The following is a 22,301-nucleotide window of genomic DNA, read 5'->3' as shown; positions in this document are numbered from 1 at the left end:
TTGAATTCCAGCACTCACACTCAAGAGTACGTTTCATAAAATATATTTTCTTTAGTTTCCAAAAATCATTTCACATGCAACACAAGAAAACTTTAGCTCAAGTTATAAAAACATCAACAACAAAAGCACTTATGTTGGCGCATAGGCTTGGAGTTATGGCACCACATTTGAAAATTTAACCATACAGTTGACAATATCATAGGAATGTCTTTTACACCTCACCAGACAATTCTCATGTTTAAAGTGCTAATAAAAGACACATTAACCGTTTTGCAGATGTCAATGCCAATTGATGACCGCTACATCATTTACCAATCAGATTACTTCACAGATGGCATTAGAGGTAAAAACACTTACAATCTTCTTTTTTCCGGTATATTTTTTTTTTGTAAAAGTTACCTATTAGAGTTTACATTATTAACAACAGTGTTAGATTACATCTACCTTCATTTAGGCCATGAACTTCGCTACAGAGTTAAACAAACAGCTGTTATGAAGGAGACTTAGTTTCCCCCAAACGCATTCAGGGGATCGTCGAATATATCGTGGCCCGTTTCCACAGTTGAGACGGGATCCTGGGCGGGCTGGCTCTTCTTAGACTTGGAGGACGGCTTTACCGTTGGTTTTGTAGTCCCAGTCGAGAAGATATCATCTGTGAGATGAGAGCAGGAAACAGATACCAGTAAGTATTTTTAAGAGTGTCTTTATTATTTAAAGTTGAGCATTTTTACCTTCAAAACCAATGTTCATAAAATTAAAATGACATTGGGTCTGATGTATGAAATCATGATTCACTGGCGGTCAAAAGTTTGTGAAAGAAGTAATAATATTTCACAATATTAATATTTTTACTTTATTTTTCATTAAATAAATGTAGCCTTGGTGAACATAAGAGACTTATATCAAAAACATTAAAAAGCCTTATTTATTCCAAAATTTTGACCGCGAGTGTATGGGCATGGAGAATTATGTGTAGACAATTTTCCACACACATATCATAATAAAAATAATATTGGCGTAAATATGTGCGCACCATCCACTCACTCTAGACTTATTCACTGGTGTGAATGAAATAAACAGAATTATTTTAAACTCCCATTAATGGAGTTAAGAACTCAAATTAAAAGGCAGACAGTAGTCTATAACCCTTTCCGTGGTCTTCCCAACATTATGAAAAATACAATTATATTTCATGGATAGAATTTGAGGGAAATGGTAAGATTTGCACATTTCATTTTTTTGAATGTTAGTGCAAAATGCCCAATTGCATTTACACTGCAAAAATAAGTATCTGTTCAGTTTCCAATAAAAATGAACATCCTTAAATATTATTACTTTATAGGCAAAACTGCATACATTTGATTTAAAACAAATAAAAATATTTTGCAAACTGGAATAAATGAGAATGTTTCTCTGAAAAGTAGACAATTTTGTCTTTTGTTTTATGGATATTTAAATATTTTTATACTAAAAATATTAAATACAAAAAAATAATATTTACAGTCCGTCACCTCATGCAATCTCATATTTTCCTAGAGTCTTGTACAGTTAAACACAGTACTATCAAATGGATGGGAATATGCATATGGAAATGATATGCAGATAAGGTTATGCATAGTAAAATTAGGCATTGTAAGCTCCATATATGAATATTTTGGGTGGGAGAAATGCTCGCTGACTGGGTAATTTTTCTCAGGTTCTGGGATGCTGGGATGTACGGTTTTACAGATCTGAAACTTTTAGGATAAAATCTATGCAAAGATTTATACATGAGGCCCCTGGTTAGAATCACAGTGAAGAGATAACTAACCCATGTCATCGTCGAATATAGATTTTGCCTCCACTTTCTTCTTTGCTTTCTTCTCCTTTGGCTTTGTGGCGCCAGTCAAGTCAGCAAAAATATCAACATTGTCATCAAACAAACTTGCATCCAAAGACACTTCCTTAGGCTTCTTCTGGCCCTTGAGGGGTTCTTTCACTTCATCCTGCAAACATTTAAGGTCAATAGAGAAGCAAAAATCAGTCATACCACTCCCAACTACCACAATTGATTTATAATACCAAACTAAATGAAAGACTGTGTGATATTTACCTGGAAAATGTCTGGTTTTGCAGGACTAGCCTCTGTCTTGGAGTTTTTACTATCTGTAATTTTACCCTTTCCAGCTCCAAAAATATCATCATCATCATCTAGGAAGGACATGTGTTTGGCTTTCTGGACAGGCTTCGGTTTCACTGTGGCAAAAAGATCATCCTCATGGCTGTCAAAAATAGACGAGGCCTGGTCTTTCTTCGAGGTTATGACGGCCTCCGTCTTAGGGGCTTTCTTTTGGCCCTCCTCAGGGGTCTTTTCTTTGTGTTTAGAGGAGGGAACAGGCTTTGTGGCAAAGAGATCATCCGATTCAAACAGATCGTCTGCAGAATCGAGAAATCTCTTTGGCCTGACTGCTTCATCTGGGCTCTTGGCTGCAGCGGGGGTGTTGACTGGTAAAGTGAGCGCTGTGGGTCGCACCGAAACGGGGTTAAAGGTAGGGAGTGAAGCAGCCATAGCTGTTTCATTAGCTTGTGAAGAGCTGCTCTCCCCATCAGCTTCCTCAGAGTGCTGTGCTGAAAGTTGTCTTGCTGCCCTTGTCTGCGGCCGCCGTCGCACTGCGCCTTTAGCCCGACCCTGCAGTAGAAATAAAGCCACTGAATGGACACTTCCAAAAACAGCAGTTTTCATCACAATGGCACACAACTAGGGCTGCACAAAATTGAAATAAAATCGATATCGCGATATGGCTTAGAGCAATTGTCAAATCGCGCAGGCTGCGATTTAATTCATTTCATATGCAATCGGTTTCAGAGTGAATTGCGGAATTTACACACCTGGATATCATGAGCTGCATGAGTGTAAATGAACACACAGTACCGAGCTTCACTCTGAAACCGGCAGCGCATATTTCTATCTGCCAGCAACCCATCAAAATTCAAAGCTCAATGGGTTACTGTTTGAAAAATGTACATACATTTTAGCATTGTAATTTTACAGTAAAATAATTTAATTATACATAAATTAATAAATCAAAATTGACAGTACAATATTGTTATTATAATATATTTATTATTTAGTTTAATATTTTTACTTTTAAAAACAATCACAATAAAACCATAATCATTTTTATTATTTTTAGTCATATTAAATTGGCAAAAACAGTGGGAATGTGGCCTGTGAAAACTAGAGATACAGTTAGGTCCATATATATTTGGACACAGGCACAATTTTTTTTTTTCAGATATTTACCAAAACATATTCAAGCTCTAGTTATATAATGGATATGGGCTGAAAGTGCACACTCTCAGGTTTAATTTGAGAGTATTTAAATCCAAATTGGAGGAAGGGTTTAGGAATTACAGCTCTTGAGAGTAGCCACCCCCCTTTTTCAAGGGACCAAAAGTAATTGGACAATTGAATCAAAAGTGGTTTCTTGGACAGGTGTGGGCTATTCCTTCGTTATTTCTTTATCAATTAAGCAGGTAACAGGTCTGAAGTTGATTCAAAGAGTGGTATTTGCATTTGGAATCTATTGCTGTGAACCTACATCATGCGTTCAAAGGAGCTCTCCATGCAAGTCAAACAGGCCATCATTAGGCTTCAAAAACAAAATAAATCCATCCGAGAGATAGCTGGAATATTAGGAGTGGCCAAATCAACAGTTTGGTACATTCTGAGAAAAAAAGAATGCACTGGTGAGCTCAGCAACATAAAAAGGCCTGGACGTCCACGGAAGACAACAGTGGTAGATGATCGCAGGATCCTCTCCATGATAAAGAAAAACCCATTCACAGCATCCAGCCAAGTGAAGGACACTCTCCAGGAGGTAGGCACGTCATTGTCAAAGTCTACAATCAAGCGAAGACTTCACGAGAGCAAATACAGAGGGTTCACCACAAGGTGCAAACCATTCATCAGCATCAAGAATAGAAAGGTCAGATTAGACTATGCCAAAAAACATCTAAAAAAGCCTGACCAGTTCTGGAAAAGCATTCTTTGGACGGATGAAACTAAGATCAACCTGTACCAAAATGACGGTAAGAAAAAAGTATGGAGAAGGCTTGGAACAGCTCATGATCCAAAGCATACAACGTCATCTGTAAAACATGGTGGAGGCAGTGTGATGGCATGGGCATGCATGGCTTCCAGTGGAACTGGATCACTGGTGTTTATTGATGATGTGACAGAAGACAGAAGCGGCCGGATGAATTCTGAAGTGTATAGGAATATACTGTCTGCCCAGATTCAGCCAAATGCAGCAAAGTTGATTGGAAGGCGCTTCACGGTACAGATGGACAATGATCCAAAACACACCGCAAAAGCAACCCAGGAGTTTTTTAAGGAAAAGAAGTGGAAAATTTTGCAATGGCCGATCTCAACCCGATCGAACATGCATTTCACTTGCTGAAGGCAAAACTAAAGGCAGAAAGACCCACGAACAAACAACAACTGAAGACAGCTGCAGTTAAGGCCTGGCAAAGCATCACAAAGCAGGAAACCCAGTCTTTGGTGATGTCCATGAGTTCCAGACTTAAGGCAGTCATTGCCTGCAAAGGATTCTCAACAAAATATTAAAAATAAACATTTTATTAGTGATTATATTAATTTGTCCAATTACATTAATTTTGAGCCCCTGAAAATGGGGGGACTGTGTATAAAAATGGTTGCAGTTTCTAAAATGTTTACTTGATATTTTTGTTCAACCTCTTGAATTAAAGCTGAAAGTCTGCACTTCAAATTCATCCTGATTGTTTCATTTTAATTTTATTCTGGTGGCATACAGAGCCAAAAGTGTGAAAATTGTGCCTGTGTCCAAATATATATGGACCTAACTGTATATCATTATTTGTCCCCTATTGTATCAATTTAGTATCGATACCAAGGTATTACATTCTGGTATCGTAACAACGGCATAATTGTGGTATTGAGCCAACTGTGCCAATTGTGCAACCGTACACACACAACCAATTTTTCATGCCACCTATCAAAGTGTAAAACATACATAATGCAGTCTGACCCACCTTGTTAGCATTCTGTAGCGTGCTGACCTGAGCAGGCGAGTCAAAGCTCACACCTCCCTCACTGGAGGTCTGATGATCAGGGATAGTATCGGGAGCTGGCAGCGGCCTGGCAACTGCAGGGAGGGAAGCGGGTGCCAGGCCAGGGATTACACTGACAGCTCCTGGAATACGTGGCACCGCGCCTGGCAGAAGGCTGGCAGGGTTGACAGCTAAGCTAGCCTGAAAGAAACAAGGCATGTTTTTTTTAAATCTGTGACAAAACTAATGAATACACACAGTGCCCTTTGCTCATATGCCAAGATCAGAGAGGAACTGGTCTGTACTATTTTAGAAGTGCACTAGATTTGCATTTCCTGAAGCACATAGAAGTGCTTGCAAGGCAGCAACAGAATAGTGTTAAAAAAAAATCCACATTTTAGGTCTGTGTAAATAAGTCAACATGGCTTTAAATTGTTGCAAGAAAGAAATACAATTCAGAATGCAGATATTAGGACGATGTCATCAATGTTGTAACAAGGAAAGTATCAATTTACTGCTGCCTTGCAAATACTGTAAACAGCACATTGACAGAGTGCTGCATCTAGTTTTCCTATTGGTGCAGTAATGATGTACAGCATTGGCATAGAGCGAAACAATGTTATGGCAAAGCTACAAATGTTCCGGTATACCAGAATAAGTGAAAATGTTAACAGGCAAAAATATATGTGTGCAGAAATATAGATTTTAAACAGATAAAGGCATAGGTGAGTCGTGAAACAGCCCAATGAAAAGCAAGATTTTTGCTTTTCTTAGACTTCTAAGAAAGTTCATGCCAGGATGTCAAGTGAAAAACACAGAATATAGAAATACAGAAAACACTGTTTTAACAATGAGAGAAATGGAGCATAAAAAGTATAGAGATTTTATTTTCAAAAACGTTACTTGAAGTTCTCCAATCCTTGAGGAAGTTTTTTTAGATTTTAGAGGGCTTGTAGGGTCCTGTGCAATTAAATAATATCAATTACATTTATGTCAACCAATAAAAACCAAAAACCACTTTTATAGGTTCTGGAGGTCTTCCAAAATATGTTTTATATGTGGTAAATGTATAAAATAAAATAAAAAAGTATTCTATTACTCAAGACATAATTAATTCTAAATATAATAATGTATAAATCATTATTAAAAAAAGGTAAATCCATCAACAACAAAAAAACATTTATTTAATATATATATATATATTACATTTCTATTCGCTACATATAAACAGAATGGTTTTCGCATAAATGTTCTGTTGCTGAATAAAGATAAATTAAAAAACATCAAAGCAGATTTATTTCCCTCCATACCTTGCTTGATGTCAGTGTTGATTTGTCCATTTCATTCGTTTTAGGCTTGCTGGGCTTCTCTGGTACTTTCTGTATGTGGATAATATTGTAGAAGCATTTATGAAGTATTACCATTTACATAAAAAAAAAAAGAAGAAAAAAAATTCTCTTGCTTTTCTGTCATTTATGACTGAAAAAATTTATGTTTTTTTTTTCTTTACTTCATCGGAATGGTACGAAACAAAAAACACACAAAAAAATCATGGACAATGATTCGAAAAGCTTAAATGGTCCTGAAAAATATAGTCACACTCATCAAAAATGGCCGCATTGGAAATAAATGGGAAACAAATTTCATCTAGTAGAAAGTTTGGTATACTGCGGCCCAAAAAAATCTTTCTGAACGCTCGTTTTTTGTGATATCAACCTCAAATATTTAACACAACTTGTTTAGATTTATGGCTTTGATTTTTCTCGCATTTTTAAAGTAAAACATGTTTTAGAACATACAGTATATATTTTATGTAAAAATTTAAATAGCATTTTTCAATAACAATAATAAAATTAAACTTCTATAACTTTTTTTAAGTTCAGCAATAATCTGACAAGTATCTTCTTTTAAAAAAGACAGAACTTAAGTTTGTGCTCCAAAGCGTTCAAGATTTATGACAGATTAAGTTTCAGGTCTATGCTCAAAGTGGTTAACAGGTAATAAATGGATTAGAACTACTGCATAAATATAATTTAGTACCATAAAATCCCCTAAAAATACAGAATATTAAATAAAAACATTATCAAACTAAAATATAGTACATCAAAATTAAAATATATATATAAAAAAAAAAAAATTTGACTGCCACACTATGAGCACCAGAGGGTTTAATGTACAAGTTAGGGAAAAACAGTACCGGTGGAGCTTTAGGCTTTGCTGAACCGAAGAGGTCATCGTCATCCTCATCCCCAAACAGTAAGGGGTCAACTGGTTTCACAGAGCTCTGAGATGACACCTGTAAAATGAAAATACCTCCATCAGTAAGAAACCACCGTCTCACCATAAAGTGGCAAAGTGTATGGAAAGTCTAAACGCTTACAGCTGGTTTAGGAGATGTGGCAAAGAGATCTACATCAGGATCGTTGTCTCTCTGTTGCGTGTGACTGAAAAGGAGTTCCTCATCTTGGAACACACCTGTGCTCTTCATGTGGGGCCCATGATCCTGAGATCACAAGCGAAATCAATTAAATAACTTACTTAAAGTTCCATTCAAATTTACACCTCACAGCACTGAATCTAAAACAGCTAACCTTTAGTGCATTCTTTTCTGTTGATTTGTATGTTTTAGGGGCAGGAACTATTTCATCAGTGTTCATATCTTCATCATCATCATCATCATCGTCATCATCAAAAAGACTCAGTGCTGTTTTCTTGGCCTTGGTCCCCTTACTCTCCATGGGCGGTGGACCCTCCTTTTGCAGCTCGTCACCATCAGCAATATCCTCTTGATTCTTAGTCTGTTTCTGTGGAAGAGACAATCTTCAGTTCTTTGACCATTTTTTGTGAGCATAATAGGTTTAAATATATTATTTATTATTTTATGCTATTCATTTTTATTTTGTTAATTGTATATAATATATTTACATAAAAAATAACTGAATTATTTTGCAAACATTTTACTCACTTTACTTGCATCTTGCTTGTCTCCTAATACATCGATCCCACCAAAAAGGCTAACTGCTCCAACCGGCTTCTTCTTAATCTCAGTGCTGTCGTCAGAGGACAGAATAGATTCCACAGGCTTCTTCTCCACAGACGACTTCTTCTCTGCTATCTTGTCTTTAGCTACATTGGGCACGATTTCCTCCTCCGTAGATTCAAACAGAGAGGGAACACCAGAAGCCTGAAACACAGAGCAATTCTCAGCTACTAACTAATGACAAGGCAAATAAAATCTTTTATTTGAAAGGAAATCAATCCTTTTATTCAGCAAGGATGCATTAAACTGAGTGACAGACATTTACAATGTTATAAAAGATTTTTATTTTTATGTTCTTTTGAAACTTCTATTCATCAAAATCCTGACCAAAGAAAATGCACCATGGTTTCCACAAAAATATTAAAGGGGCTAGCCTACATGTAAGAATTTTCATTTATTATTTGCCTTTTTTATTGCCAATGTGTGAACAAGCTTGTATTGAAACTTAAAAAAACGAGACCTTCGCCGATGACCTTGGTTGTCTATGAAAGCCAGTAGACTGATTTTTATGTGAAGGATTCGGGACGGTTTCGCCGGGAAAATCAAAAGGATGTGAAGTTTACACGCACTTCTGAAAAACTCTCTCCCGTAAATGACACTGACACATAAAATTAATGCTTATACAATGTTGTCATGCAAAGAAAGGAGATTTATTCAAACTATAGTGTCAATGTTATTGAGAGGAAAGCACGCAGCACGTATTAACATATTCATCTAAATGTCGCTCTCAGCAGCGTCGGGATGTTTGTTAACAGAATATTGTTGCAAAGGTTTTCAACTTCTTTTTGCTTCTAAGCAAAGGACGAAAAAGAATCTCACCGTGAGTATATCGGGGCCTTGAATCACATTCTTGTATGTTACGTGTGCACGAGTGCGAGGACAAGCAACAAGTTGCTGGCTGCAGTTCACTTAACGGCCACCAGTGTCGCTAAAAACAAGGGTTTCTGAATTCTAGATATAGCCCATTTAAGCAAGATGGTCCTCACTGCAGAACACGAAATCCAGGGTTACGCCGGTTTCACACTGCACGCGTTAGCAGAGCGTAAGCAGCGCAGGAGCAGTGCGTACGGTGAGCGGAAGCAGGACACGCGCGTTTTGCTTTCATACTGGCAGCGTTTGACGCGCGCGGCGTGTTTACAGACAAAGTACTCTATAATGGGTAAGTTGGCATTGCTTTATTTCGTTTTCAAATACATTTAAGAGAAAAGACTTGTCAAGAAGCTTATTTCATTAATTAATAGGCTATATTATATAACTTTTGGTTCATCTTTCTTTTTGTTGACTTTGTTTTCTTTTTAAATTGATGAAGGTCATTTGATTGACTGTTTAAAACACAATAGATATCATCAATGCGCTTTTGGGTCAAACTGCTGTGTATTTTGGCCATGATAAATGCATTGTCACTTTAATTCAGCGTAAGCCGCGCGGCAAAAATAGACAGGACGCCGAAACGATCGCGGCACTGCTGCTCCTGCTCTGCTCCTGCTACGCGCTGCCGCGCCACCTCTGCGTGCGGTGTGAATGCTCTAATCTGTTAACATGGGCGCCGAAAAAAATACGCGCTGCTTACGCTCTGCTAACGCGTGCAGTGTGAAACCGGCGTTAGGGTTAGGGTTACCTTACACATACCTAAACCTACCCATCTCCGCCCCCTGATCCCTAACCCCACCCCTAATCCTACCCATCTCCGCCCCCTGATCCCTAACCCCACCCCTAATCCTACCCATCTCCACCCCCTGATCCCTAACCCCACCCCTAATCATACCCATCTCCGCTCCCTGATCCCTAACCCCACCCCTAATCCTACCCATCTCCACCCCTTAGATCTGGATCCAACTCCGCCCCCTGGATCTCGTGTACTGCAATGAGGTGCTACTGATTTAAGCAGCACAACTGTTTTCAATATTGATAATAATATTAAATGTTTCATATATATTAATATTAAATATTAAACATTAAAATATATTTAAATATAAAACAGTTATTTTAAAGAGTAAAAATATTTCACAATATTACTGTTTTTACAGGATTTTTGATCAAAACTGCAGCCTTGGTGAGCATAAGAGACTTCTTTCCGAAAAAAGCATAAACGGTAGCTCCAAAAGTATTTGGACACTTAAGCCAATTTACCTTCGGTTCAGAAGGAGTTTTATTTGCAGGTGTTTTGAAGCCAAAAAGAGGTTCTTTGTCCTCATCATCATCTTCATCCTCGAACAGGAGAGAGATTCTCTGAGATGACTTGATGCTGCGAGGACAAATTTTTTTTACAGCATAATGATTTAGTATTTCTCTTACTACTTTAGTATGTTCACTACTCCACAAACCTCGACTCATTAGTGGCGGCAAACAGATCATCATCATCACCACCAAACAGGCCATCTTTTTGCGGTGCTTTGACACTGGGTAGCCTGGAGGGGGCGCTAACGCTTGACTTCATTCCGCTGGGCTTCACTTCTGGGCTTTCTTTGCTGGGCTTAGAGCTCATCCAATGATCCTGATATAGACAAATATTGCAAATATTTTGCCTTGCAAATTTAAAAAAAATAAAGCAAATATTGTGCTATGTCATGTGATATCCACATCCATCATAAGAAAAACTGACAAGATAAAACAGAATGAACAAATAAAAATGACAACTTTGTATAAATTTTTTTAAAAAGTTTTTTTTAAAAAGACTCTTTTGTACTGGTGTTAAAACTCACAAATACCTCATCGTCGCTGAAGAGGGAACTGGATAGAGGTTTCTTGGTTGGTAGAGATGTTTTTTTGACCTGAACTGACTTGGACTTTGGTGTCGATGAAAAAAGGTCCTAAAAGATCAAAACAGACTTGTTGAAAACCAGTAAAATATATATAGAGAGATTTAAACTAAACTTGCTTAACATCACCTCCTCTTCTTCATCATCAAATAATGAGAGCGGAGCTTTACTGGACTTGTTCTGAAGGGTAGGCTTTGATTTACTTGTAGTCTCACTTGGAAATATCTTTTTAAAAAAACAGAACAGCAAATACATCAGTGACAAGTATCAGGAGTCAGTTTGTAATTAAGGTTGGGTGATAAAACGAAAACAAATATTTAAAACAAAGGTATAAACCTCGATGTTTATCTCACACTAGTACACTAAAACATCATCCGTCATACATTTTATTAATCATTTTTATTAAACACATTGATTCACTTAAATCAACACTGATTTGAACTTATCACTTTTACCCTTGTTCGGCAAAAATCCAATCAATTCAATTTTACACGAGAGCGAAAAAATTTCCTACACAGCTTTCTAGGGCTGTAATCTCCCAGTCAACTAGTCGATTTATTGGTCGATACGTTCTGGCTCGACCAAAATTCTGTTTGGCCGATTTTTTGCCGTGAGCTCCTATGTTCAGCCTCGCTCTGTGCGAGGACATGCACAGAGCGGCTGAAATGATGGTGTCTGTCAGTTATTATAACATATGACAAAAACAATTGTCTAAATTATGTTGCATATTCCTCAACAGTTCTTGTGCTGATATCACTAGTTGACATAGTACTATTTTCGGAAATCATAGGCTAGCTATAATATTGCGCAGTGGCACGTGATGCAACGCTGTCAGAGCCGACAGACTCGAGTGTGTCATTTCAGTGCAAAATAATTAGGTCAAAAACGATTTAATATACTGCAAATAGCCTACTAGTTTTTTGATAACTCATTTAGGCGGACAAGGCTACCAAGTACTGCGCAGCTAATTAATCTAACGGTTTTTTTTCCGGGTTTCCCACTTCATGCGTTTTACTGATCGGAAAGCTATCAGATTTGTTCAAATTGTTCCATTTACAATTAGCCACATAAATGTGTCTCTGCAAAACAAATACAAATCCGATCTTCAATTCCTGTGTAATACGCAAATTTAACATCAGTTCACATCAACGAAAATCAACATCAAAAAATCTAAATCAAAGATGGCAGAGAGAAAGATAATTTAGTCTCATTACTTAGTTTTAATGAATATGATTGTGTGTTGAGCTTCAGGATGTGATGGTGAACTTTCAGTTTTTATTTGTGGCAGTTTTGGCTTGCTGTAGAGATACTCATGTACTCATCTACTGTGGTCCATATCTGATCTGTGGTGAAACGTATTGCAGTAGCGCTGTCTTATGGAGCCGGAAGTCTATAAGATGCTCTTACATGTTTATTTTTTTACTATTTTGGGAATACAATTTTCATGTCGCTTCAATAGACAGATGCATTTACACTTGTTCAGTTTCAGTGGTTTGAGCGGTTAGATTTAAATCCGCCTCGAAAGCGTTTCAGAGGGCATTTAAACCTGGTCTTTTCACGATCAGATGGCTATCCAATCAGAGAAAACACATGGGGACAGGTAAAAACAGGCCCTTAAATTCCAGAAACGAACTTTTAAAAAAATGTTTTCAAAATGATGTCACACCAGCTCGTTCTTTGATTTCGAACTATATCGGGGCCTTAGATTTACTAATATCCTATAATATAGCAATAAAGTAATACAAAATTACTGCAATATTCACATTGTTGCTTAATTTTATATCACCAGCGAAATCATTGGGGAAAAAAAGTAATATTAAATATGACCCAGCACTAATTGTAATACATCAGAAAACTGCGAATAGACTGTATGATGACTATAGAAAAGTGATGTACTTGTGAGTCTTCTTCGTCTGAGAACAGACTCTTGCTAAGTGCTTTCTCCGATGCTCCCAGAATAGGTGAAGGTTTGACTGCTTCTGGTGGAGGTCCACTCTGAAAAAAACAAAACAATAATTGTTAAATGTAAAAAAAAAAAAAAACTTTAACACAGCAGACACTAATACAACAAGAGAGTAAGGGAGTGTTCACAAGTGGCAGGTTTGGAAACGCGCAGATCTTGGTTTGTTTGCAACAGAGGACTTCCTGCCACTGTTTTGACTGCTTTACACATTTTCTAAGCTCTTCGTGAGTTCTCAGCTCTTTGAGTTCATGTACATAAATCCAATAAGCGCATTGTTTTGGATGTTCGGTAAATTACGTGGCAAAATATACGTTTTTATATATATCTTTAGGTCTGGTGTTAAAAAAGACAGTGTTAATGCAAAGCGAACCAGGACTCAATGTATCCATTTCTTTTTTGGTCCAGACCAAAAAGAACCAAACTACAAGTGTGAACACACCCTAAGAGAGAAAGAGTTTTCTACCTCTTCAGATTTAGTGGACTCTTCACTGGTGGAAGGCCGGCGTTTCTTCAGACCCTCCAGTATATTTTTAGTGCCGGGCCCGAACATTGAAATGGCTCCAGCAGGGGGCTGCAAGAAAGACAATCAGTATAGAAGCAGTAACAACAACCATAATAAAATGATGCTGATTGACAAGCAGACCTTTTTCTCTGGAGGACGGGTCTCTTCCTCCCCCTCGACTCTTTTTTCCTGCAGGGGAGGAGCTACACTGGCTTTCTCAGTGTATATAGCTCCATCTTCATCATCATTCTCCTCATCAGCTTCCCCAAACAGGTCTACTGTTTTCTTTGGCATTTTCTTCTCTAGTCCTAAATCACAAAGATACGCATTTAAAATTCCCCCAAAACAAGTCATTTTTCATACTGTAGGGTAAATGTGAGAGGTTTACCAGCGGTGGATTTGTTATGTGTCTTTCCACTGAAGAAGTCATCATCCTCGTCATCACCACCGTTATCATCATCATCATCAAAGAGCCCACCCCCAACTGAGGCAAGTTTTGGAGCTGCCTGCACTTTGGGATTCACTGGACTGTGTTTGCTCTCTAGTGACTCTGAATCGTTTGGTGAGCCAAACAGTTTGTTTTCTGTGGGTGAGAGGGGCATGAAAATATCGTACTCATTAATAGCCACGGCAAACTTTTATGCGAAACAATGTGCGAGTATGCAAATTGAATGCAGTTAATGCTTACCAGGAAAGATGGACACAGCTCCAGTAGGGATTTTCTTAGTTTTAAGGGGCTCTGTAAAAGCAAATGAAAAAGATAAGATTACTATTAGGTAAATGAGTTGTCAACACAGTGGGTTTCAGAAGGTACACAAGACAGGTTGTGAGAAAAAGATAACACAGTCAGCCAGTCATTATAAAAAAACAAGATCCTTACACAAAGCTTGTTAAATGACTATGCGTCTGGCATGCGTCATCAGAAAGGTCTGGCATTTCACAGAGAGATCGAGTTATGATATTGTAATTAAAAATTACAAAGTCAAAACAGTTTTTTAAAAGAAATAAAATGCATGGACTAATTGATCTCAATAACATGCATTTAGAATGAATTTTCATTTCATGCCAACTTCAAAACGTAATGCTAGTACTGCTATATTCTGTTTCTTTAAATGTCATCAGACAAACAAAGAAAAAAAATACTATATGGTCATAAGTCTGAGAGATCAAGTAGGACTATCCAACATTTGATTTTGAATAAAAGACAGCATAAGAGTCCAAAGGAGTGACAATCAGTAAGTCTCACCTGTTGCCTGGGTCACGGTCTTATCTTTTTTCACCGACTCGTTTTTGGGTGCATCAGAAAACAGATCTCCCTAAGGAACAAAGCATATGAAATTACTTTCAAAGATTGCAACCATGTCTTCTATTTGCATTTGTATGATTTTGTATGTTGACTACATTAATATTGATCTAACCAACCTCATCGTCATCATCAAACAGGCCTTTGCCTCCACTAAAGAGACCACCCTTCCCACCGAATGGAGAATATTCCTCATCTTCCATTTTTGGTGGTTTGAACATCTCATCCTGATCATCTTCCACTGTAATTACATATGCATAAAATCTATGGCATTATTTTACTAGATATATCCTACAGAATTCTACCGTTTTTCAAAGAAACTATGGTATATTATGCCAGAAACTTCCAAAAAATAAGTAACAGTGTAGTTGTTTTGAATAAAACAATACAAATATAATTTGATGATTCATAAGTGTACATATTGTACACTACCGTACAAAAGTTTGGGGTCATTAAGATCATTAAGGATGCATGACATTTTTGCCATGACAAGAAAAAGTTGCATTTTAAAAATATTTCCCAATATTCCTGTATTTTTAATCAAATAAATCAGCTTTGGTAAGCATTAAGAAATATGCTACCGACCCCAAACTTTTAAACGGTAGTCTACAGAGTGCAAAATACAGCAGAATGATCTGATAAACATGGTATGAAGTCATACCCTGAGGTTTTGGCTCTTTCTTTGTTTTACTCTTCTTCTGGGTGATAGATGGGCCTGATGATAATGCTTGAGAACAGACAAGTACATGCACACAAATAAACTTGAGAAAGAAAACAAACTGAATGGAAAGATGGAAATGTGGTAAATAATAAGACAGTCAAATCTATATGTTCTAAGTCAGCCTTTCTCAAAGTGGGTGCCGCGGCACACTGGGGTGCCCCCTGACTTTGTCAGGGGTGCCGCCAAAAAATTACGTAGGCTAAAAAAAAATATATATATATATATTTGAATTTACATAAATACATTCTTCTTCTTTTTAAACATATGAACGTATTAATAAAATTGTAAATTCATTTTAGATAAATATATATATATATAAAATTAACCATAAAAATCCGTCTCACAAGACCGAAGCAAGACACACACACAACTTGACGCAAGTGACGCAACCCATAGCAACGCGTTATAGCAACAACACGTCACACAGCAACTGCAGGCTCTGACAAACACACATACAAACTATACTATACTTCTGCATAACGTGCCTCTTTTTACAACAAAAATGTGAATTCTGCCGGTATTCAGACAGTCCCATACAGATAGATACAGATCCGGCCTACAATCGCCTATGTAGGCGAAATTTGTTTGACATTTCTAATCGTAAACACAGCCATGTTGAAGCCTGCAGTAATGTTTTTCATTGATGTTATGGCAGTCCACTCTGCTTATTGTTTTTCGAGAATCTTGCACTCCTGTTTGTCATTGTGCACGAAACTTCATGCCAATAAATCATCAGAAATATTGCTGACTTGTGCGCGTCTCAAGCGCCCTCTTTACGCTCGTCCTAATGCCTGTTAGGTGTCCGTGGATTTGCCTATATTTGGCGCTGAAAATGGAAACGTCTTTAGACATGGAAAATCGATTTTACAATCGATTCAATGAACGTTTATGTCTCAAAAATCGATCAGGATTTTTTCACAAAAGTGATAGCCCTGTAAAGTTGTTATTATTATTGTTATTGTTATTTACAGTTCGTATTATGCTCTGTTCATTACTGTTCTGTCTAAATAAACAGGACATTTGCATTTACATTTGGGTTATGCAGTGTTTTTAATTTATATTTTACACTGGGGTGCCTTGAGATTTTATGCACTTTTGAAAGGTGCCCCGACTGAAAAAAGTTTGAGAAAGGCTGTTCTAAGTGACCTTACATGCGCGATCTGCTTCTGGCTTATGTGGAGTCTCTCCCTTGATTCTGGCTGCTAGTTCATCAGCAAAGGATGGTAGACCAGTGTCCTGAAAGACATGGGACACGGGAAATTGAAGTTCTAGTTAAGTTTGCACATTTTTACTAATTTGCTTGGCATGTCTGAGGTGCTCAGAAAATGCAAAGCTAACCTTTCTGAGTTCATCTTCATCCTTATCAGACCCTCCAAATATGTCAGAATCTTCATCTTCATTCTCTTCATCAGCATCATCATAACTAGCAACGGATGGTTTCTATGGGATGAATTACAGAATTACAGCATTCTATAGATGGTGGGCTGGATGTAGATTAAAGCTTTTTATAAAAAAAAAAGCCCAATTTTGTCTCATTTACCTAAATAAGTCTTTAAAAATAGTGCCGTTATCAAATGTCATTTTTTTATAGCTACATTTCTATTTTAATAAATGGGACAATATAAAGTTATAAGCATTAATAATAAGCATAAATATTGAATAAAAAAAAACAAATATCAATTTTAAATCTAAATCTCGAGTTGTGGAAAACTTTTAGAGAATATGCTATTTAGAAATGTCCTGGTCGATGTTAGATTTAAGATTTATATTTACCTTTCACATTTAAATTAAATCGTTTTTTATGTTTCTTAAAGGTCCCCTGACATGGGGTTATTTTATTATTTTATAATGTTTCCTGGGTTGCCCTTATAATGTTAGTATGTTTTTTAGATCAAAAATAGTCATAATTTAGAAATAAAAGGCAATTTTCCTAGCCTGATTTTAGCCTCTGATTTGAACGCTCTGTTTGAAGGGGCGTGTCTGCTGTGGGATTCAGTGTAGCCAGCCACTGCTGTGATTGGCTGACATGCTTGCATATGAAATAGCTATGTATTACATGCGAAACTTTCTCGAATACTTTTACTACAGCTATTATAAGTTTTTACTATTACAGCTATCGAGATTAACGAATCGTGAGAAGTTTTTAAAGTATTTAGATCTATTCCCATCACATAAAATGTTGCTGTGATGAGCATTGAGCGCGCAGATGACAGTCTGTTGATCGTGAGAATGAAGATCTTATCATTGCAACTCAGTTTCTGCTCTCTCTAACTGCTCTCTCCCCAATGCAAACACGATGATGTACATACAGTAAGAGCTTCGTTGAGCAGTGTAACGTGCGTCATTTCATAACGAGTTGTCCAGATAAACTCGCGCTGTGTGGAAAGATTGTTCTTTGATCGCTTTCTGTATAATTTGTTCAGAATTTAAATAAGATTATTTTCATCCTACTAAAAGAAACGATGTGAAGTTGATATTTTAGTCACTGGCTTGACTTACTGATGCATAAACAGTATTGAACGATTTTGAGAGAAAGATTAACTTACCTGTCTGAACTTGAACAATTACGCTACACATCAGAAATTGTTGCTTGGTAAGTTAGCTCGATCGATTTATTTTCAGACGTTCATCGAGTTGAGGAAACAGTCGTCGGTGAAATGTTTGGACCATACACAACTTGTCGGCGCATTTCCAGAGAAAATAAAATCAACCCATTGTTTCTTCAGAGGCTCGGATGAAGGAACTAAAAAATACTTTTGTGTTCATTTGTACATCCGAACACTGATCAACTGCCATGCTTCGCTCGTTTGCAAGCCATGATATCTCTCGAGGAAAAACTCAAATCTCAAAGCTATTTCTCTAGGAAAAACTAAAATCGCGCCGGCGCGTTCGTACTTCCTGTTCCTAGCTCATTTTCTCATGGGCAAGCCAAATTCTCTGGGCGGGCAAAGCAGAGAAGGGGGAGGTAACCTTTCCCCTATATGACGTCATATAGGGGAGATTCAAGATCAGCCCGTCTGAGCTTTCATTTTCTCACAGGCAGAGAAAGATAGCCAAAACTCGGTTTACACCGACTGAAATTTCTAGACACGAGGGGACCAAATACAGGCTAGGGTAACTAATATTAATGTTAAAAAACCCCAGAAAGTGACAATTTCATGTCAGGGGACCTTTAAATTATTGGAGCATAATGATGGGATGCTTAAACCCCTTTTTAAAACCTTAAGTAAATCTGACAATAGTGGGTTGTTTTAGTTTTATAACTCGTGTTGTTTTACATGTGGCATTCCATATCTATAAAACATAATTACCACTGCTGTAAAAGCATCTGCATACATATATTTCACATATATCCTTTACCTAATGCATTACATCCTAATATAGTGTAAATCCCTTACCTGTAAATAAACCATCAGAACAGTAGAAAATAATGTTTCAAGTCTTACTTTCTTGAAGTTGCCATGGACTTCCTCATCCTGGTCAGAATATTCATCTGAGTGCTTTTGGAATAGAATCCAAATTGAGGATTACATATAAATATGTGTGTTTTATTTATTTATGTAATGTTGTCAAAAAATTTGGTTATAATGTTTTTGAAAATAGAATATTTATTCAATAAATAAAATATGTTAAGAAAATGTATCTCGGCCAATGTTCATTAAATGCTAATGTTGCAATTCATGTAAATGTATGTGAACTATATATATTATTCTCTCTCACCTCATCACCTTCTTCAATATCACTCTCAATGACGCTGTCTCTGTCACTACCGACAGACATTTCTAAAAAAACACAGCAAACAAACGAAGTTAAAAGCAACCTACAACAACAACAATAAAACTACTAAAGATTATGAATGGGAAATGTCACCATCACTGGATAGATCTCCCAGGCCAACATCCTCCTGATCCATAAAGGCTTGGGAGCCAATCAAGTAAGGCAAAGGCCTGTCCACATACAGGTCCTACCAATAAAACACATTTAGGGTCAAAACCTTAAAATCACCATGAAATCAAAAGTGACCATTACATTTTTGTATGGAATACTGCATTATTTATTATAAATTATTTATCAGTCCACATCACTATGTTTTTTTATTCATGTACCCTTGGAATCTTTAATAAAATGAACTTCCCATGTTTATTTGCGCAAGGGCGGGACAACATGTCACTCACATGACATCACAGCAATAGCAAACCACAACCATCCAATCAATTCCAGATAGACAAATTCAAGTCCTGCACTACATTTTCACTTGTTTGAGAAGCTGTTTCACTCAGCTATGCAGTATGTCACAATAGGGAAGAAAAGACTATTGCACTTACTTCCGTTTCATGCCAACTTTAGGACTGGTAAAGACTGAAGTTGCTCTTTCAAAGTGAGTCTTTGGGATTTCACTAATCTGTACATCACTAATCCAAACACCACTAATTACATGTGTAATAATAATCAAGTGCGTGCTCAAGGGCTCTAAGGAAACACTTCACCTTTGCTTCCAAAATGGGCTCTACTTTTTCCAGAGCCTCCTCATCCTCAGAGTCCGAGTTTCCTGCTTTAATGTCGAGCTGTTCGAAAGCAGATTCCAGGACTTTCAGGCCATAGTTGACGGCCTCTTGGACTTTGGGAATAAGTTCTGCTTCCTTCTGTTCCCTTGTCTTCTCCTTTACATGTGTATGAAATGGTTGGAATGCTTGAAACCATTGTCAGAGAGGTTTTCAAAATAATACATAATATGAAATCATAGCAATGGTCCACAGCAGAAATAACCAGAGCAACGTCCCCAAACAGTACCTGTTCAGGCGGTCTCTCCATGGTTTCTGGCTTTGGTCCAGGGTCTTCCACCTCTTCATCATAAACCCTCTGAGTAAAAAAAAATTTTTTTTAAAAAGAAGATAAAAAACAGGGTTTGTGTGTGCTTACACTCTTATTGTTCTTTATCAAATTTCACAATCTCACCGACATGAGCTAAGAAAAATGCTGAATAAAGAATTCACAGTTGGGCCATTTTGAGTCTCAAGGGAGGAACGTTGGAAATGTATAAATATCATAAGCTGACAAACTCTCCCACATATTTTCTCAGGACAAGTGTGATATTTCAGTTTGTGAAACTACTTTGCTTTGCATCCACATACAAAGTGAATTCTCATTTAGCTAAAATCATGAAAAAAAGTACATACGTTTTCAATGAACTGTGTGTTGGACAGCATGAGGAAGTCATTAAACACTGTATGCAGGCGGCTGTCTGTGGCTTTAGTGTCCCGGATAAGACCATCCAACTGCTTCTCAATCTCATGTGTCTTGGACAGCATCCTTTGAGAGAAGTCTTGCAGAAAAAGAAATAACTGCAGAGATACAAACAAACATTCACTCTAAACCATCTGTACAAAGTGGCAGCAAGCATAAACAATATGAATATGAAATATGAATGCATTCCACTCCATACCCCTGAATCTGCAGCCAGTGACCAGTTTGTACTGGATTTCTGCATCTCTTCCACTGTCCAGGGTCTCTCCCACACCTGCTCAGCCTCCCCATTATGATTACTGGGGCCATTCTCCATAAAATTAGACATGCTGGTTGAATCTGTATAAGATAAGTTTTACTTGAATATATCTCTGATGCAATGGACATTATGACTTATATAGGACTCATCACTGTCCCTTGTGAATAAGAAGTCCACATAATGATGGTGGACTATAAATCTTAAAAGAATATTATTAAAAAACAAACTTTCAGATAATATATTAATGAAACTCTTAAGTGCTCTGAAAGTACACTTTCATGACCGTGTCTTCCACCTTTTTGTAATAATGTCAAACTAAACGTTTCATTTTAATAATGGTTTTGTTGTGCTTTAAAGAAGTACAATTCTTTTTAATGACTAACATACACTTCTTTGTGTTAACTAACATATTAAAGCTTATGTAAAATACTTAATTATAATTCATTTTACTGTGTTAATTGACATTACATAGATTTTAAATGTACTACATTTCAAACGTGTAATTGTAAATATATTTAAAATACATAACAAAAAAAAGTTTCAGTAAAAGTTAAATTAAAGATTATATTAGTTTACCATAAATGCTTGTCATTAAATTCGGCAGTACACTTTAACCATATTTCCAATACAATAGAAAAAACTATGAAACTACAAATGATGATGTAGCCTAGCTACTTAATCGTTCCTTCAGCAGGCCAAAAAGCACACTAAGGTCATTAGACTAAATGTAAAACACCTTTTTATGTATTTGTAAATTGCATGCAATTAGGTGTCCTCCTACGTAAGTATTCTTTTCAAGTATATTATTTCCATAATAAGTAGGCTACTCGTTTTTGATATTATAAAGTGTACTTCTTTTTTACAAGGGGCTGATGAACGCTTAGCTGCTATTTGTTTAAAGCTAACGTTAGACATTTTTATATTTATCTAACAAATGATATAACGTTACAGTGTAAAGTAAAAACCATACTTATCTCTCAAATTACAATTCTGAGGAAACTTTCAGAAGTTAAAATGTTATAACTGTGTCAATGAAAAATCAGCATATGCAGAAGCGATAATCTCGTTCTTCTTCAAATCTTAAACGGTTAGAAATATAAGAACATACACCTGAATGCACTTTTGATCCTTAATTATCTGTTATTTTGCTCCTTTATGCATTTATGTGATTGCTCTAACTGCTGTCATGCAAGGCTAGCTGCTGTGCTAGCAACTTATAGCCTGAATCTCTGCTGATTTCATTTGACGCACTGATTTACATTATATATGTACTGTGGTAAAATATATTCTGTAGTGTTTTCCTTCACCTCAAAATCTCACAAATCCAGCAGTGAGAGAAGTCAAGGGCAGCTTAGCGCTGTCATTCGTCCCATCATCAGTTCAGTGTTTTGAGAGGTCGGCCATGTTCCGTCTGCAGAGAATCAGCTGATTCTAGTC

The 22,301-nt window shown here is 36.9% G+C and overlaps 1 protein-coding gene across 7 annotated transcripts; it reads right to left on the bottom strand.

The window, feature by feature from the left end:
* Window positions 1–27: 27 nt before the first annotated feature.
* On the bottom strand, window positions 28–22,293 carry washc2c (WASH complex subunit 2C). Of its 7 annotated transcripts, none has more exons than XM_056248080.1 (32): window positions 22,172–22,293; window positions 20,805–20,944; window positions 20,539–20,703; window positions 20,153–20,221; window positions 19,849–20,022; window positions 19,232–19,325; window positions 19,082–19,143; window positions 18,808–18,861; window positions 16,700–16,801; window positions 16,513–16,597; window positions 15,302–15,367; window positions 14,760–14,881; window positions 14,584–14,653; window positions 14,026–14,076; window positions 13,726–13,920; window positions 13,479–13,645; window positions 13,299–13,406; window positions 12,769–12,867; window positions 11,002–11,097; window positions 10,822–10,923; window positions 10,438–10,607; window positions 10,244–10,358; window positions 8,039–8,257; window positions 7,665–7,877; window positions 7,454–7,576; window positions 7,271–7,369; window positions 6,384–6,452; window positions 5,977–6,033; window positions 5,056–5,274; window positions 2,093–2,668; window positions 1,811–1,985; window positions 28–652 (listed from the first exon to the last, which is right to left on the bottom strand). In XM_056248080.1, the coding sequence occupies exons 2-32, from the start codon at window positions 20,931–20,933 to the stop codon at window positions 504–506; spliced, it is 4,194 nt and encodes a 1,397-aa protein (XP_056104055.1). In that variant the 5' UTR covers window positions 20,934–20,944; window positions 22,172–22,293; the 3' UTR covers window positions 28–503. The 7 variants fall into 7 exon arrangements, with proteins under 7 accessions (XP_056104055.1, XP_056104057.1, XP_056104054.1 ...); XM_056248082.1 differs by having other exon boundaries at window positions 20,805–20,934; XM_056248079.1 differs by having other exon boundaries at window positions 22,124–22,290.
* Between the last annotated feature and the right edge of the window lie 8 nt (window positions 22,294–22,301).

Source organism: Rhinichthys klamathensis, unplaced genomic scaffold (genome assembly GCF_029890125.1).
Source record: "Rhinichthys klamathensis goyatoka isolate OS25496 unplaced genomic scaffold, OSU_Roscu_1.1 h1tg000053l_1, whole genome shotgun sequence".
NCBI lineage: Eukaryota > Metazoa > Chordata > Actinopteri > Cypriniformes > Leuciscidae > Rhinichthys > Rhinichthys klamathensis.
This window is presented reverse-complemented; position numbering and strand designations above follow the sequence as displayed.